This window comes from Marmota marmota, unplaced genomic scaffold (genome assembly GCF_001458135.2).
Source record: "Marmota marmota marmota unplaced genomic scaffold, marMar, whole genome shotgun sequence".
Classification (NCBI taxonomy): Eukaryota; Metazoa; Chordata; class Mammalia; order Rodentia; family Sciuridae; genus Marmota; species Marmota marmota.
The window spans coordinates 9957746-9975221 of NW_025999983.1; the positions used below are offsets into that span (position 1 = coordinate 9957746).

A 17476-nucleotide genomic window follows, 5' to 3' on the forward strand; every position below is an offset into this window, starting at 1 on the left:
GGCTGCCAGGGCCTAGGGCCTGAGGGAGACGCCAGGCAAAGGATGTGAGATTCCAGTTAAGAGGAAGAAGTTCAAGAGATTATTGTAAAACACGGTGACTATAGTTAATAATGGACTGAACACTATTCTTAAAAACTGCTGAGAGGGGATGTATGGTGTTTCAACACAAAAATAACGAGGTGAGGCAGAGAGTCACTTAGTCACTACACAATACACACACACACACACACAATTCCAAACAGCACACTGTACACAGTAAATAGGTACAATTGTATCTGGCAATTTAAAAAGAAAAAAGTGTAGAAGATCCATTTCAGTAGAATAGTTGAAATAAAAATCTATAATGGAGTGTATTCAAGGGGAAACAATAAATGGGGAATGCAAGAAAAGAGAAAAACTGGTTTGTGGTTTTGGTCAAGAAGGTGTTTTTGTTCTGCTGGGTAAGAGAAATGACAGCATGTTTTAATGTTAAAGGGAATGACAAAACGAGAAACTGATGGCCTGGAAGGAGGAGGGACATAGGAAAAACCAGGCCCTAAGCATTCCAGGAGGGGAAGGGCCTGCAGAAGAGGAAGGCAGCAAGGATGTGAGGCACGGGCGGTGGTGACTGCCGCCTCCTGACTGCTCCCATCCACGCCTTCAGCACCAGCAGCAGCAGCTGGTGGGAGAGAAGTCTAGGGGCTGGAAGACAGTGGGGAAAGTCAACCAGCTTCAGGCAAACACAGAGCAACAGGACAAGGATCCTCTGAAGTCAGGGTCATGAGTTTAAAGACAGGTCTCCTCCCCCTCTTCCCACCGGGCTCTGAATCAGTGGGGAGCTGGGTTCCTAAGACTGTGAGGGTGATCAGAAGGAGGCACTAGGTGTGAGGATGGGGTAAGGAGGAAGAGTGGCATGAGCGAGTGAGAAACAGGACAAAATGACTGTGTTTCAGCGAATTTCAACAACTTAAACACCACTGCAGATCTTTTTTTGATGGTTTGTTTTGTACCAGGGATTGAACTCAGCCACATCACCAGCTCTATTTTGTATTTTATTTAGAGACAGAGTCTCACTGAGTTGCTTAGCGCCTCATTTTTGCTGACCTTGCGGTCCTCCTGCCTCAGCCTCCTGAGCCACTGGGATTACAGGCATGTGACACCGCACAGGGGCCACTGCAGATCTCTGAGCAATAGTGACGTTCAGAGTCTCTACTCTGTTGCACTGCTGGAACTGGTACTATACTGTGTTTTTTAATCAGTGTGGTACCCTTTACACAATATTTAAATATATTACACACATGTTAATTATAGATAACTTAGAAAATATAAATAAGGTAAAAGAAACAAAAGTTTTAATAGCTGAAAATATTCTTACTCTATTTATAAACTTAGGTCATTTTCATACTTTTGGAAAACTTGCCCTTTTTTGGTAAACAATTCTGTCAGCATGTTATTTAAAATGTTCCTCTATATTTTTATCTTATATAATTACTATTGTATGATAATCAGTCCCGTGGATTGGAAGTCTTTTTGAGGTTTTGAATTGGTCGCACCACACTTCTCTTCATCCTATGGGGCCCACGGTTACCACACACAAGGGGTAACCCTCTGTCTCTCACAGTCTTCTAACACAGAAGTGCCTGAGCATTTGCTTTGGAAAATGCAATTTTTTTTTTTTTTTCTTAAATGAAAGACTTTCTGTTCTTTCCTAGTTTCTTTCCACGACATTTAGGGCATACTGGTGTTTGAAATTCTGTATGATAACTCATGCCATGTATGTATTTCAGAAAAACTAAGGAACCATGTAACTTTATGTACACAGACAAGATTTCAAGGGAGCAGTTTGTCACAAGGATAAAAAAATACAATGAGGCTTAGTGGGTCTGTGACAGGAGTTCTGGATAAATTCATAAGGAGCAGGAGACATGGACCTAACAGATCATGCATCCACTTTCACAAGTCTCAACATTCACGTACACATAAAAACAAACAGACCCTCCTCCTCTGAACAAGAGCAGCACCTAAATATTGAGGACATGATTTACAAACAGTTCATTATTTAAGTCTGGAAACCAGTTCCATTTCATGTGGAAGAACAGTGTTCTGAAAATCATTTTAGCATATACTGAATTTTCCAGGAATAAAACACCATGTATATTGAGAAAAGATTATGCTTTGTTTTGTTCAGAACTTTTCCAGGAGTTACTTCCCATTTTAAAAGATGGCATTGCCACTGACAACCATACTTGGGAATGTGAATTATGGATATAACACACCTCTGTCAGTCTCGTCTTGCACTGTCCAGGGCACACTGATTCCACAGTCATCAAGCATTTGTCTCAGAATTCTAAAGTGACATTACACTGGGTAGAGAGATGTCATGGGAGGGGAGGGGAGGGGGAGAGGGATAGGAAGGGCAGCAGAATACAATAGACATTATTATTGCTGTATGTATATAGGTGACTGTATGACCAATGTGATTCTGCAACCTGTACAATCAGAAAAATGAGAAATTATACCCCATTTGATTCAAATGTTAAAAAAAAAAAGTCTAACGTGACCATGAGTGAGCATTTACTTACTATTGTATTATATATTATTTTTATTTTCTATATAAAATAAGTCCATATTCGAATATATTTGAAATTCTATGTGGAGCTAGCTTATATTATCTATGAAGTTTCTTTTAAAATAAAGAGGCACTAGAAAAATTTCATTGTAAAATGAATATTATCTGTATGTTTAAATTATTTGTAATAAATATTACATTTATGAAGTTTTAAATTAAAATAAAATACTAAATAAACAACTAGAAAATTTAAGAGCCCTAGCTCCCGCAGTGTGGAGATCAGATGTGCTGACTGTCTACTGACTGAATATCTACAGTACTGGGTAAAAACTTTTTCTCAACCTTTAGCTGGGTCATGGACTTGGCATGGATGTGAATGGCCCCAAAACATATGAGTGAATACAAGGAATGAAGCCCAAGAGCAAGAGAAACTGACTTGTGCTACACAATTTAATTTCCGCCTGCTGTTACACAAATGACAAGAAAAGGTGTACTAACTAACTCACAGCACGCACACCAGGTCAGACAGAAATGACGGTAACAAACCTCCCCGCTCACTGGTGCGGGCAAGGAACTTGGACAAGGTGCAAAGGGGAAGGAAGGCTGCTCTGCATCCCCAGGTCTCCTGGCCTCAGCCGAAGACAGGCAGCTGGCGGCCACTGAAAAGCTGGAAGTTGGGGGCCCTTCCCACCACCTGGGTGCACAGACCCTCCTGCTCTGAACAAGAGCAGCACCTCAATACTGAGGACATGATCTACAACAACCACAGACAAGTGTTTATTTTCAAGTCCATGGGCCTACTTGCAACAGGAAATAGATGAACAAGTTCAGCCACAAAGAGAAAACAGCCATACAAGGCCAACAACGATATAATCAAAGCCAGGACACCTGACCCAGTTTTCCCTGTCAAGGTACAAATTAAGCAGGGGAAATGGGCTGTTCTAGATCAAAAGGCTTAAAAACTAAATCAATTTATTAACCTTGTTTAAATTTTGCTTGAAACAAATGTATTCTAAGGGCATTCTGAGGACAACTGGGGATGAAAGGAATTATATTCAATTTGGCAAGGTGACAGAACAGTGGCTATATGGGAATACGCCCTCACTTTTTATAGACCTCACAGAGTGAACTATGTGGAGGTGAAATGCTAAGTTAAAATACTTTCAAGAAAGCGGGGCATGAAAGACTGGAGGAAAAGTAGATAGATGAGGCACAAAAGCAAATATGGCAAAACATTAGGGATACGACAGCTAAGGGACAGCACAGGTGTGCTGATTATATCACTGTGTATCTGCATGTGAAGAATTTTTGTAACAAAAACTTCACAAAAATCAAAGTTGGAACATTGCCTCAGATGACTGGCATACACAGGCAACTGGCAAATCCTCTGTCAGAAAGGAAACCCAATGAAGCCACCTTCAAACACAAAGAATTAGAGGAAATGGAATTCTTTGACTCAAGGATAACAAAAATAATGAATATCAAAAATTTTAAAGAGACTTAGAGAAAAGAGTACTTAAGAGGAAATTTTTTAGCCTCATGTTAACTTCATGAAATAGATTCAAATATGTATTAATTTGAGTGAAAAAAGAACAGAAAAATAAACATCAGTAAAGATGTAGCCAAGAAAAGAGCAGAACATAATTAATTTCTTAAAACGAGCACATAATAGAGAAAACAAAGACCAAGGTTGCTTTGAAAAAGCTTTTATCAAGAATAAAAAAATGAGCTGGGCACTGTGGTGAATGCCTTTAATTCCAGCTGCTCTGGAGGCTGAGACAGGAGGAACACAGATCCAAACCAGCCTCAGCAAAAAGTGAGGCACTAAGCAACTCTGTGAGACCCTGTCTCCAAATAAAATACAAAATAGGCCCGGGGATGTGGCTCAGTGGTTAAGTGCCCCTGGGTTCAATCCCCAGTACGTAAGTACGTACATACGTACGTACATACATACATACATACATAAGTAAAGCATTATTAACTTAAATGACTTAACTCTGGATGCTATAGAGATTAAAATATTATTATAATATAAACTTTATTAACATGAAGGTGAAAAACTTGATTTTTCAATGGATAAATTCCTCAAATATAGTACTACATATATATATACACACAAAAAAAAAACTGATTCAAGAAGAAATTTATAGCCCTATTATGCCTATGATTACACACACACACACACTGACAAAATGAAATCATGAGTTTAAAAATCAAGGATGAAAAAAAAAAAAATCAAGGATGAAACAAAAGCTAAAAATCAAGGGCTACACCAAGGCTTTACAATCACTTCTACCAAACATTCCAACAACAGATAATTCCAACCTCACAAAAATTCTTCCAGTGAATTAGGAAAGAGACTAATCCCAAATTCAGTTTACAAAGCTCCACAGCACAGATACCAAAACCTCACAAAGCTAATTACAGCTCAATCTCATCCATGAATAACAATCCAAGAAACCTAAACAAATGTTCCTAAACTTAATCCAGTGTATTTCAAAAGATGACAGATCACGAGGCTTGGTTCTCTGGAATAACACTCTTTTGAACCCAAAAAAAAAAGGTACTTTTACCACAGTGACAGGTTATAAGGGAAAAACAAAGTGATATTCTCAAGAGATAACAAAAAACACATAAAATTTAACATTCATCATAAAAAAATAGATCTTAGCTAACTAGAAAAGAAGGGGACTTCCTAAGCCAACAGTAATCTGCTACAAAAAGAAGGATCCAAGAAAGAATAAACTTATTTTCAATGACAAAATGTTGAAGGCCTTCATTTTTAACCAGGGAAAATACAGGAATCGCCAGTCAGTCCTCTTAAACTGTGCAATTAATTGGAGAGGCTGGTCATGCATCAACCAAGAATGAAAAATAAAAAAGTAGGAAGGTAGTAATTTATAAAGTACTTTTTTTTTAAATATGAAAAACCTAAGAAAATCAAGAAGCTATAGAATTAGTAACATTAACAAGAACTGGCTAGACACACAAAAGGTATTACCCAGAGTCATCCCATCTGTATACAACAGCTACAAAAATAAAGCATACAGGAATGACCCTAATGCAAAGTAGAGCAGCTCTTTGAAAAATATTATAAAACAAATTAAAAACTACCTAAACAAATGGAGAAATGAAATGCAGTGTCATTCGGGAGGAGGAGGGATGGTGGCATGGAAATGTGGGCAATCAAGACAAGGAGGGCTGTAAGAACACGAGGGCTGCAGGGGTGGCCCAGCACACCAGTGCAGAAACTGGCCACAATGGGCACCTTCAGGCAGTTAACTCTTCCTTATCACTGACAGCCCTCCTCCTGCCTGACACCCAACCCTCAAAACACCCCCTATTCCTCGAGAATAGCCAATTTAGGACTAGCCTTCACTTCCCTAATCCTTCCTAGAACTATCTAGCACACACCAGACCCTATGAAACAGCCACAAACCCAATCTTTCCACAAGGCTCCTGGGGACAGCACCCTTTCTAGCCTGCAACAGTCAAAGCTACATAAACCCAATTTTATATTATGGCCTTTGGTCAATCGGCTGCAACACCACCAAAAAAATCACTTGAGTAAGTACCTTCATTTGCTTTACTACTTTTCTTTTACAAGTACCATCTGTTTCACTGAAAAAGGTATTATGAAAGAAAAGACCCAATTATAATAACAACAAGTAGACAAAATTCTTAGGGAAAAGCATAGTAAGAAATGAAGTGTATATGAAAAAAATAAGCAACAAAACTCTGTAAAAGAGTAATAATAAACTAATCCTATCAGATACTGAGCGATGATTAAATCAGCAAAGTACTGGTGCATTAATAGAAGGACCAATGGAAAAGAACAGAAATCCCAGAATAACCCTAAACACAACACAAAAGAAAATTCAGCAAATGATAAAAGTGACATTTCCAATCAGTTAAGGGAAGACAGCTGCAAAAGTTAATTTTGTGTGGTAATTTGGAGGGTGTTTTTGGATGGATTTAACAATTTAGAAGGGTGATTTAAGTCAAGCAGATTGTCTTCCATAATGTGAGTGGGCTTCATGCAATTATTCTGAAGACCACACTACAATAAAAAGATCAGCCTTCCTCGAGAAGAAGGATTTCAGCTGATGCCTTCTGACCTCATCTGTATCAGCAGCTCTCTGGGGTCTCCAGCCACCCAGCCACACTGTAGATTTTGGACTTGCCAGTGTTATTATAAATAACACTACACACACACACACACACACACACACACACACACATTTTGTTTCTCTGAAGAACTCTTAATACGATAATCTACATATGAAAAGATGGTTAAATAACCAGAGCCATTTAGAAAAAGCACATTAGGCTGAACCCTCTTCTCTCTTCCCAGACTGCAAGAAGTGAAACATAAACTGAATGTATGAGCCGGGCGTTGTGTCGCACACCTGTAATCCCAGCAGTTTGTGGAGGCTGAGGCAGGAGAATCACAGATTCAAAGCCAGCCTCAGCAACAGTGAAGTGCTAAGCAACTCGGTGAGACCACTGTCTCTAAATAAAATACAAAATAGAGCTGGGAATGTAGCTGGGTGGTCAAGTGCCCCTGAGTTCAATCCCTGGTATCCCCCCTCCAGAAAAAAAATTCCCCCCCCCCAAAAAAACTTTAAAAAAAACTGAATGTATGAAAACACTATAAAAATTATATGGGAGAGTTGCTTCATGACCCTAAAAGTGTGGGAGGTCTTTTGAGCTCCCACCATAAATAAAATCCAGACATCATGTAAGAGATTAATAACTCTGACTACATGAAAAAAAATTTTTAATTTTATTTATTTTTATGTGGTGCTGAGGATCGAACCCAGTGCCTCGCACGTGCTAGGCAAGCGCTCTACCACTGAGCCACAGCCCCAGCCCACAGGAAAATTTTAAAACAAAAAAACCCTTCTGCATTACAAAAAAAAAAAACCTGCCATAACTAATGTCAAAAGACAAATAATATCCAATCGATAAATAAAGAATTTTCAAAAACCAATCTCAAGTGACCAGTAACTGAATTTTAAAAATCAAGATAAAAAGACAATAAATTTACAGTGCAGGAAAATTAGAAAACACAAATGCTTTTAAACAAATAAGACGACACTCATCATCACTCATAACAAGATAACTGTAAACTAAAACCCTATTATCAGATTGGCAAAAATCCAGAGGCTTTCATAAAATCACACCACATTATGTACAGAGAACAGTCCTCTCACACCTAAATAGCAGAGTGTAAACTGGCGGACTATGTGGAGTGCGACCTGGCAATATCTTCGAGAAGAGCAAACTTTGACCCAGCAAGTTGCTTTCAGGAATTTGTCCTACAGACATTACTGTGCTTATGAAATGGCACATAGTTAGTTTATCAGGGCAACATTGTTTGAATTGAAATAATCTAAATGACCATCAAAGAGAACTAGCTAAACATATTGTGGTATGTCCACAAAATGGAATAACTCTATAAAAAAAAAGATTGAGGGATCGCTCGTGTTCTCCTTTAAAGAGAGCTCCAGAAAATCCATTTAAATGAGTAGAAGAGAGAGATGACCAAAAAACAAAACACAAACAAATATAAAAACTATAAACAGAGTATGTACAGTACATTAAAATATACTATATTGGGTATAAAAACAGGGTAAAATTAAAGTATGGCATTTTGCAATCTCCAGAAAAACATACAATAAACTAATACAATGATTATCTAGCAAAAGGGCAAGGTAGGTAGTAAAGGGGGGAAGGAGAATTAAAATGGGTAAGGCACTTTTCTCTGTATCTTTTCCTTGTACTTTTAAAATTTTTGAAACACATGATTGTGTTGATTAACCAAAACATTAAACACATTACCAACTGGCTCAGTGGCACATACCTATAATCCAAACTACTCAGAAGACTGAGGCAGGAGGACTGCCAAATTTGAGGCCAGCAAAAGCAACTTAGGGAAACCCTGTCTAAAAATAAAAGTTAATGGGCTGGGGTCGTGGCTCAGTGGTAGAGCACTTGCCTGGCACATGTGAGGCACTGGGTTTGATCCTCAGCACCACATAAAAATAAATAAATAAATAAATTGTGTCTGCCTACAACTAAAAAAAATTTTTTAAAGTAAATAAATATATTTAAAAAAAACCCAAGTTAAAATTAAAAGGGTTGGGAATATTGCTCAGTGTTAAGAGTCCTTGCCTAGTATGAGGTCCTAGGTTCAATCCCTAGTACTGCCCCCCTCCAAAAAAAAATTTTAAAAATACGAAGTAGGTATCTTAATGAACCCTAAAATTAGCTATTGTATACATCATTTTAACCAAAGTCATTATTTGCTGAGTGCCTTCTATGAAATCAACAGGTTTTATATAGAGAGAAAGAAAGTCTGTATGAAAGAATGTTCTTATTGTTATGAAATATTGATTGATCAAACTAAATACAGTTGAATTTACTAGGTTTTTAAATGTACATGAATTCAGTATTCTAAGTTCTTTATTAAAATTTGGCCTGGTTGTAATAATATTCTATTAGTATCTTTTATTTTGTTTTAGGATTGATTTTGGAGTATTATTTTGGTGTCAGAGATACCAACTGTATCTACAAAACTAGAACTCATTTCTTAGAGGGGAACGTCCCAGATCTACCTGGCCTTCTAACTCCCTAGACACCAGGACTGGTCCTGTCAAATCAGACCATCTGACTAAGTCAGTTAGATATCTTCAATTTCAACCCTTTTATCCTACAGGAATATAATAAAACTTTAAAAAAAAAACCCTCAGATATTCTATAGCTCGAGTTTGAACACAAAAAATTTAACACATTTTGGGGAATTCTGATTTTATTCAATATTCAATAAAAATGATCATATTCATAAGAATCATGATTCTCTAGTATTTCTTACCATAAAATTTACTGTATTTGAATCAATAAAATAATGGTACGATCAACGCACAAGACAGCCCTCAATTTAGCACATTAAAACAGTATTCATTACAGTAAGACTCTACCTGTACTGTGCTTTCAATATTTAAATGTGAAGGATATTAAATAACTAATTGCCATCTGCTGGAAGTCATCAGTGAATGCTTCGTAAAGGAAGTAAATTTTGAGCTTGGTCTTGAAGGAAATGACAGGCACTCAGAATCCTTAATCAAACTGGTTTTACAATCAGAGATTCATTTCAGCACACTAGAGTAAAATGAGTAATGTAATCTCTCTACTGAGTCCTTAAATTTTGATGACATGACAAAACATTCTATGTCTACAGATAAGTTCAATAAGTCTCTAAAAGCCCCTTGAAAAAGCCTATAACTTTTCTATGGAAACCCCAGATACCAGTCTCTTTCACTTTAAAAGAGCTGATATTTGAAGTGCTTTAAAACATTCACACAGTTTAATAAAAGCTAGACCAGACAGCTCTGAGATAATGCACCTCCCTACTGATAGAGGTTCTATATAACCCTAGCTATATTACCAAAATTTTGCAAACACACACACAGAAAGCAAAATTGTACAGAATCTTGAATCTTTCCTGCGGTTTTAACATGTTTTGTTTAAAGTCATAAACTCTCTTTAGAACCCTGTAATCAAAGTCACATGGGCGCTGACTCTAACAAATCCAAGAAAATAGTTAAGAAATCCACTAAATTGACCAAAATTTAAGCTCCATGTAGTTTTAGTTTTGGCTTATGATCAACAGTCTATTCAAGCTATAAAAGAAGCTCTTTAAAAATGAAAAAGTACACATCTTCTCTTTACTACCTCCACCCCAAAAAAGAGAGAAGAGGGGGAAAGATTAAAATGGAAAGCTGCATTTTGATGCTTATGACTGGCAGAGCTATGACAATCGCATTGTGTTCAGAGTGAAGAGTCCCTGCTCAGGACTTCACTGCACTTCACACCTAAGTGACAGTCTCTAAGACAACATGGAACTCAATCACTTTACCAAATACACATGTACTATTTTTCTTAATCATATAAACTCAAATATATTGCCCAATAACATAAAACAGTATTTTAATGAGGTTAATTTAAAGTAGAAACTTTTTACTTAACGCAGATGATTCCCATTAGTATTTTAATATATTATTACTGAAGTGATTATCTGTTTATAAGCTACATTTCTGTTTATAAGCAACATTTTCACCCAGTAGCGCTTAATAATAAAACAAACCTAAATAAAAAGTCAAGATAAAAATATCACGCATGTGCCAACAAGTAGGAACAGGCAAAAACCCTTTTCCTGAACAAGCCTTAACACAACAACAGAGCACTTTCTTGAAAGACTCAGAAGGCAAATGACAAATAACATGAAATGAGTGACAGTTTCTACTGTCACCAACCAGAAATGCAAGCAGCTATTAAACTAGTCACTTTTCCCACTCTTTAATTCCAAACATGCAAGAAAGAATGAAGGAATAAGGGGGTAGGGAGGAGGAAAGAGGAAGGGAGTTAGATTAGGCTATAGGTTTGCATGTTCTCAAAATTACCTTTGTTTTCTACTGAGAGCACAATTATTAAAATGGGACAGAAAGATTTTTCAGAGCATGATCTGCCTCTGAAAACAGGCCTGGAGGAGAAAACAAGCGCTGGGGAAGCAATGGGCTATGCTCACCTGCTGCGGCTGGTACCTCTGCTGGGACTGGGATGGCAGATACTGCGCCTGGGGCGGGAGATGCGGGGGCTGGGGCTGCTGGTTGTAATATGGCTGTTGGCCTTGTTGGCAGTAGCCACTCACACCTTGCTGTCCATACTGAGGTGGCATCTGTCAAAAAGTCAAGCAAAGCAAATGAGAAAATCAAAATGTGCAATTAAATGAAATCAAATAGGGTTTCAATTCAGTAACATGGTGTGAGCTCTTGGATAAGCAGTTGAATTCAATATTATTAATCCTCTCTTCATTACATAAATCAACATACTGCCTTCTCTTCACATACTATCAATGAAGTAAAAAATTTTTTTACTTTACCTTTAAAAATCATATTTTATCAGATAGCAAGTATTGAGAAAGCCATAAAAATCTAGTGAGAAAAGAAGCTACTAATACTGATATTTTACAAATGCCTCGGCTAAGAAAGTCAAAGAGGTATTATGTTAAGTCCATTCCCATGCAACAGTGTAAACATGAATTCACACAATCTATGTTAATTCATTGATATTTTGTAGGATGCCTGTGTTTTGAGTGCACCACACCGTGCATGTCTGTTTCCAAGTTCAGAATAACTAAAGTTAGAACATCCCAATTACATTTCTAACACGACGTGAGCCACATACATTAGCAATTCCACTCACTATTTTTGCTAAAAAGAAATACATCCCTTTACCATCAAATGAAACCCTTTGAAAGCAATACCCCTTATAGTTTGGAGCTTAAATGTCCCTCAAACGCCCATGTGTTAGAGGCTTTTGTGTAAGAGAGGAGGCCTAGTGGAAGGTCTTGAAGTCACTGCAGCCATGCCCTTGAAGGGGACTGTGAGACTCCAGCACCTTTCTCACTCTCTTTTCGTTCGTGACCAGGAGGAAAGCAGTCTTACTCCACCCACATGTTCCTGCCATGATGGGTTGGCCTCACCAAAACTGTGAACCAAGAGAAACCTTCACTAAGTTGATAATTTCAGGTATTTCTTCTAATAGTGGAAAACTGACCAATGCAAATACATAGAAAACAATACTGTGGGTATCAAACCACCAATTCAGGTTCCTGAAGGAAATATATTCCTATCTAATTGATAAAACAGGAAATAATAATTAATAAATAATAAAGCCCAATATAAATGAGAGAAATAGACCAAAATGTCCAAAACAGTCTTCTCCATCTTTAATTTACATGACCCTAAATATTTGTTAAAGCATTTTTCAGAGGAAAATCCTTCCTTGTGCAATCAATAGACCCTTAATAGTATTTTCAGATTTTTTAAAATGAGTATTTTTAAGTGTTTTAAAATAAGAAGTCTATTGATTTTCTTTTCCTCCTAATTAAAAGAGCAAGATAGGAAAAGAAAAACAAGATATCAGAACAGCAAAGAACACTCCAGAGCCAAGAATGGTGAAGTCATTCTGTTAATACCACAATATGGTTCCTTTGGGAACTCCAAGAACCTGAGCCCCATAAGCCCACACACTCGAGAAATTAAGGAGTACCAGATACACGCATGAAAAGTCAAATTCAATATAGAAACACTGAATGAGGCAAAAGAAAGAATGACAAAGGAGGAAAACTTCTAAGACAAATTAGTACAGTATTTCTTTCAACGTAATCCAGATTATTTTTAAAATCTATCAGCAATTATCACAAACACCACGGCTCACAACACCTCTTATCATAAGGTGCCTGCAACATTAGAGCAGACGAGTTTGCAGTGAAAAGCCATTTAACAGCATGGTTAAATGCCTTGCTTTTATTTATTTTTCAGCTTGATATTTCATAATGCATGTATGTCCCTGCCACAAACCAAGCCAAAGAATTTCCATAAAATACAACTCCACAGGCTAGAACACTACACATCCTCCCGTTCAACACCCATATGTTTGATTTGATATCTAATACTATATTTCACACGAGCATCTTTGCAGTTTGATTTGAAGCAGTGAGGATAACACTTTTGCTAGTGTTAAAATGACTGTAAAGCTCAGTCAACACAGCCAGCAACTCCCCTAGGAGTTATGCTTGAATATGTTGACTTGCTGCTTTATGAAAACCCTTGCGCACAATATCAAAGTGTTCCTGGGTGGGGGGCTGTCTGCCAAGCAAGACAACAAGAGGACATATTGCAGGAACCTACTAACACCAGAACAGCCACACACTTACTAGACTCTTACTATGCATTCTAACTCTGGGATGTTTGGGGCAGGTCAGGGGGCCAGGGGGTTAGGGAAGGGCACAAATAAATCATCCACAGAGCTACCATAACTAGCAAAACTAAGCAAACTACAGAGGTAAAACCATCTAAAACCATGCTTAGGATCCCTAGTTGCTATCTTTAGCCATCAAACACGATCTGCCATCCTCTAAAGTATATGATCTAATTCATTCCTTTGGGACCAACTTCACTGACACCTCTCTCTGTGAGCCTGGGATGAGGAAACCTAAGTTGATGTACAACTGGCTCTCCAGTGGATCTCGGTTAGAAATGCATGAATAGAAACCCAATTCCCACTGTCCCTTAGTTATCTGAATATGGTCAATCACAAAACTTGTCATAAATCTCCAACTGCAAAATGGGGTTATATTATTAATTATTAATAATTTCTTTATTAATTCATACTAATAGTGTAGTCAGAAATGTAATAATCCTACCTTGAAGTTTATACAGATACTATTATTACTTTTTAAATTTATAAATTGTAGGGCTGTCTCTAACCTGTTAAACTATTTTCTAAGAGTAACCTTTAAAAGCCCATTTCCTAATATAATAAATATCTTCTGTAGGTGCCTGAACTAAGGTCTGGTTGGTTGGTTTGTTTGTTTGTTTTGGTGCCAGGGATTGAATCCTGGGTTCCTTAATCATTGAGCTACATCCAATCTTCAACCCTTTTTATTTTTTTATTTTGAGACAGGGTCCTGCTAAATTGCGTAGGGCCTTGCTGAATTACTGAGGCTGGCTTTGAACCCATGATCCTCTAGCCTCAGCCTCTAGGGCCGCTGGAATTACAGGCATGTGCCACCATGCCCAGATTAAGGTCTGAGTCTTTAATGATTATTACTAGTTTTGTTTTAATCATTCCAGCTGCAAGGTTTTTAAAGCTCTAATGTGTACTTTTCAGACTTCTTAACCTGAACAATCTATATCACATGCATAAAATTCACAAGGAAGTCATCAGAGCCCATTGTTCGCTTGGTTAGTTCTGCCATCTTTTCACCAACAGGCCACCGCTATTCACTCTGACCTCAGCCCTCAACCCAACCCCAGTATTCTTGATGTACTTCCAAGGTGCTGAGACCTGAGGAGTCCAGACACATTGTCTAAGTGATAGCAGCACAGAGGACTACTCCATGAGGAATACATGTAGGTTTGTCCCAAGCTCTGTGAGGCCTCTTCTGGCTACTGAGAGTTTCTTCATTTTTTTTTTTCTTAGTTCTAAACCACACTCAGGACAACTACAACAATCACTAGACTGTGTATTATTTATGACCACACACGCAGTAAAGCTACCAAAATTCGAATCAAAAAGGAAATCTATGTCTCTCTCTGGGAAGGAAGAGGGAACATACAGGGTGAGACTTCAGCCATGCGTTTTCCTCCTTTAAAAAAAAAAAAAAAAAGACATGTAGGAGCTGGGGTTGTGGCTCAGCGGTAGAGCGCTCACCTAGCACATGCGAGGCCCTGGGTTCGATCCTTAGCACCACATAAAAATAAATAAATAAAGATATCGTGTCCAGCTAAAAAATAGATTTAAAAAAAAAAAAAAAAAGACATGTAGCCAGGCACAGTGGTGCACATCTGTGATCCCAGCGGCTCAGGGGAGGCTGAGGCAGGGGGATCTTGATTTCAAAGCCAGCCTCAGCAAATTAGCAAGGCCCTCAGCAACTTAGCAAGATTCTGTCTCAAAATAAAAAAGTGCTGGGGATGTAATTCAATGGTAAAGCACCTCCCCCCAATAAAAGTAGGACTGGGAGTGGCAGGGCATGCCTAGCATGTAACACAGATAGCAAAATCTATAATCTTATAATCTTAGTATAGTTGCACAAAGTGCTATATTTGTTTCTGACCTGTTCCTGTGCTTAAATTATTTCATCATTTTACATTCTAAAATAAAGATCTTGGATCCACCTTGTGCCCTTTATCACACAAAAGGAAGAAGCAGAGGGGAGCTAACACACACACAGGCGGGGGACCCTTCAGGATGGTCCTTTCCAGAGTGGGGCTCTGTCCACTGCTTTATTAACTAGGTCCACTCCGGTCTCAGCTTCAGAGACCCATATCTTCTCCCTGGGAGGGATTCAGATGGAGCAAGTCACCGGTGTGTTCTCCACAAAGATGAGTCTATACAGGCTGCTACGTCTGTAACTTCAAGGACTTTAAGCCAGCATTTCCTTGTGGCTTCCATGAGGGACACTCATTTATCTCACAAAATTAGTTCTACTGTCAAAAAAGCTTGAAAAATAAGCATACTATAAAAATAAAGCAGACTACATATGTAAATTATAGAATCTGTGAATTCTTGAACAGTCAGGGGGCTGTCTGCCACGAAACCCAGGATCTCTTCACCTTCATAGGCATCCCGCCCCATCCTGTGGAGTGTGACCTCTTGGGACAGGCCTTTCTGGTTGAGGTCATCAGTGTATGCAGAATGCCTGACCTCTAGGAAAGGCTCAGTGAAATGTTTGCTGACTGAACCTCCTAGAATACATACATAAATTTCACGGCCAACAAAGTAAATTTGAGAGCTTCTGCCTTGAACTCAAGAAGGGTCCAGTCCAATTCTACCTCCATGCAGGAAGGCTCAGGACGACATCCAGCATGGATCCCACCATCCTCTCTGATGTGAGCTTTTGAAGCGTTAGTACTACACAACTCACTTTCCACCTGGACTCGTTGCCTCTGTATCAAGTAATCTACTTACATTAGTCTATGAACAAAAGAAATAACTTGGCGTTGTCCTAAAACATGATGAAAACTCCCCACTTCTCAATTTTGACATAGTACTTTGTGATATATAATGAAATGAGCACTTCACCGGTCCAAATTTAAAGATCTACTGCTTTCTTTTTTTCACTTTGCTAAAATGTACATAAATTTACCACCTTAACAATTGTTAAGTGTGCTGTTCAGGGACACTAAGTACATTCACACCACTGTGCAACCACTACTACCACCATTCATCTTCAAACTTCATCATCCCAAACACAAGCTGTTCCCAGGAAACAGCATCTCCACCTCATTCTCCCCCACGCCTCCCCTGGCAGCAATGGTTCAACTTTCTGTCTCTATGAGTTTGTTATTCTTACTCTCGCCTAAGTGGAAAACACACACATTTGTCCTTTTGGCCAGCTTGCTTCACCTAGCACGGTGTCTTCAGAATTCAACCATGGTGTCGCATGTGTTAGAATCTCCTTCCTTTTCACGGCCCTGTATGTACATACCATATATATTGTTTATCCATCCACCCACTGATAGACACATGGGTTGTTTCTATCTTCTGGTTATAGTGAATAATGTTGCTCTGAACATGGGTTTACAAGACACTGAGACTTTGCTTTCACTTCTTGGGTATATGCCCAGGAGTACAATTGTTAGAGCATATGGTACTCCTATGTTTAAATTTTGAGGAACTGCCATACTGTCTTCCACAGCAGCTGTATCGTTTTACATTCCTACCAACAGGGCACAAAGGTTCCAATTTCTCCACATCCCTAATGATACTTGTTATTTTCTATTGCCCCCTCAACCCGTAACAACCTTCCTAATGGGTGTGAAATGTTATCATCTCATTTGATTTTGATCTGCATTTCCCTACTGATCAATGAGACTGAGCATCTTTTCCTGTGCTTATTGACCAAATGTACATTTTCTGTGGAACAGTGACTATTCAAGTCCTTTGCCCAATTTTTAATTGGTTGTTTGTTGTTGAATTGCAGGAGTGCCATCCTATTCCTTGGGATGCCTTCTTGCTCCCTTGATAGCATCCTTTAATGTATAGACAGTTTTAATTCTGATGTCATCCATCTCATCTATCGTTTCTTTCATTGCCTATATTTTTGTCGTCACATCCAAGAAACCTCTACCAAATCCAATTCCATGAAGGTTTCTCTTAGGAGTTTTATGGCTTTAATAGTGTTTTTAGCACTTATATTTATGACTACGGTCCAGTGAGTTAACTTTTGGACACAGTATAAGGTAAGGAATAGAATTCCATTCTTTTGAAAGACTCTATGTAATTTTTACATCAGCTTCAAATACATTTGTTTCTATGAAGTTCAAAATCAGGTAAAATTGATTTCTTGTCATAGAG

At 38.2% G+C, this 17476-nt stretch overlaps 1 protein-coding gene across 10 annotated transcripts in view; it reads right to left on the bottom strand.

Moving 5' to 3' along the window:
- Positions 1-17476, bottom strand: part of Arid1b (AT-rich interaction domain 1B) — a 407120-nt gene that overhangs the window by 283631 nt on the left and 106013 nt on the right. For all 10 annotated transcript variants that reach the window (XM_048805918.1, XM_048805923.1, XM_048805922.1 and 7 more), the window contains exon 3: positions 11139-11288. In XM_048805918.1, coding sequence (XP_048661875.1) covers positions 11139-11288 — 150 coding nt within the window. The remainder of the gene's footprint in view (positions 1-11138; positions 11289-17476) is intronic.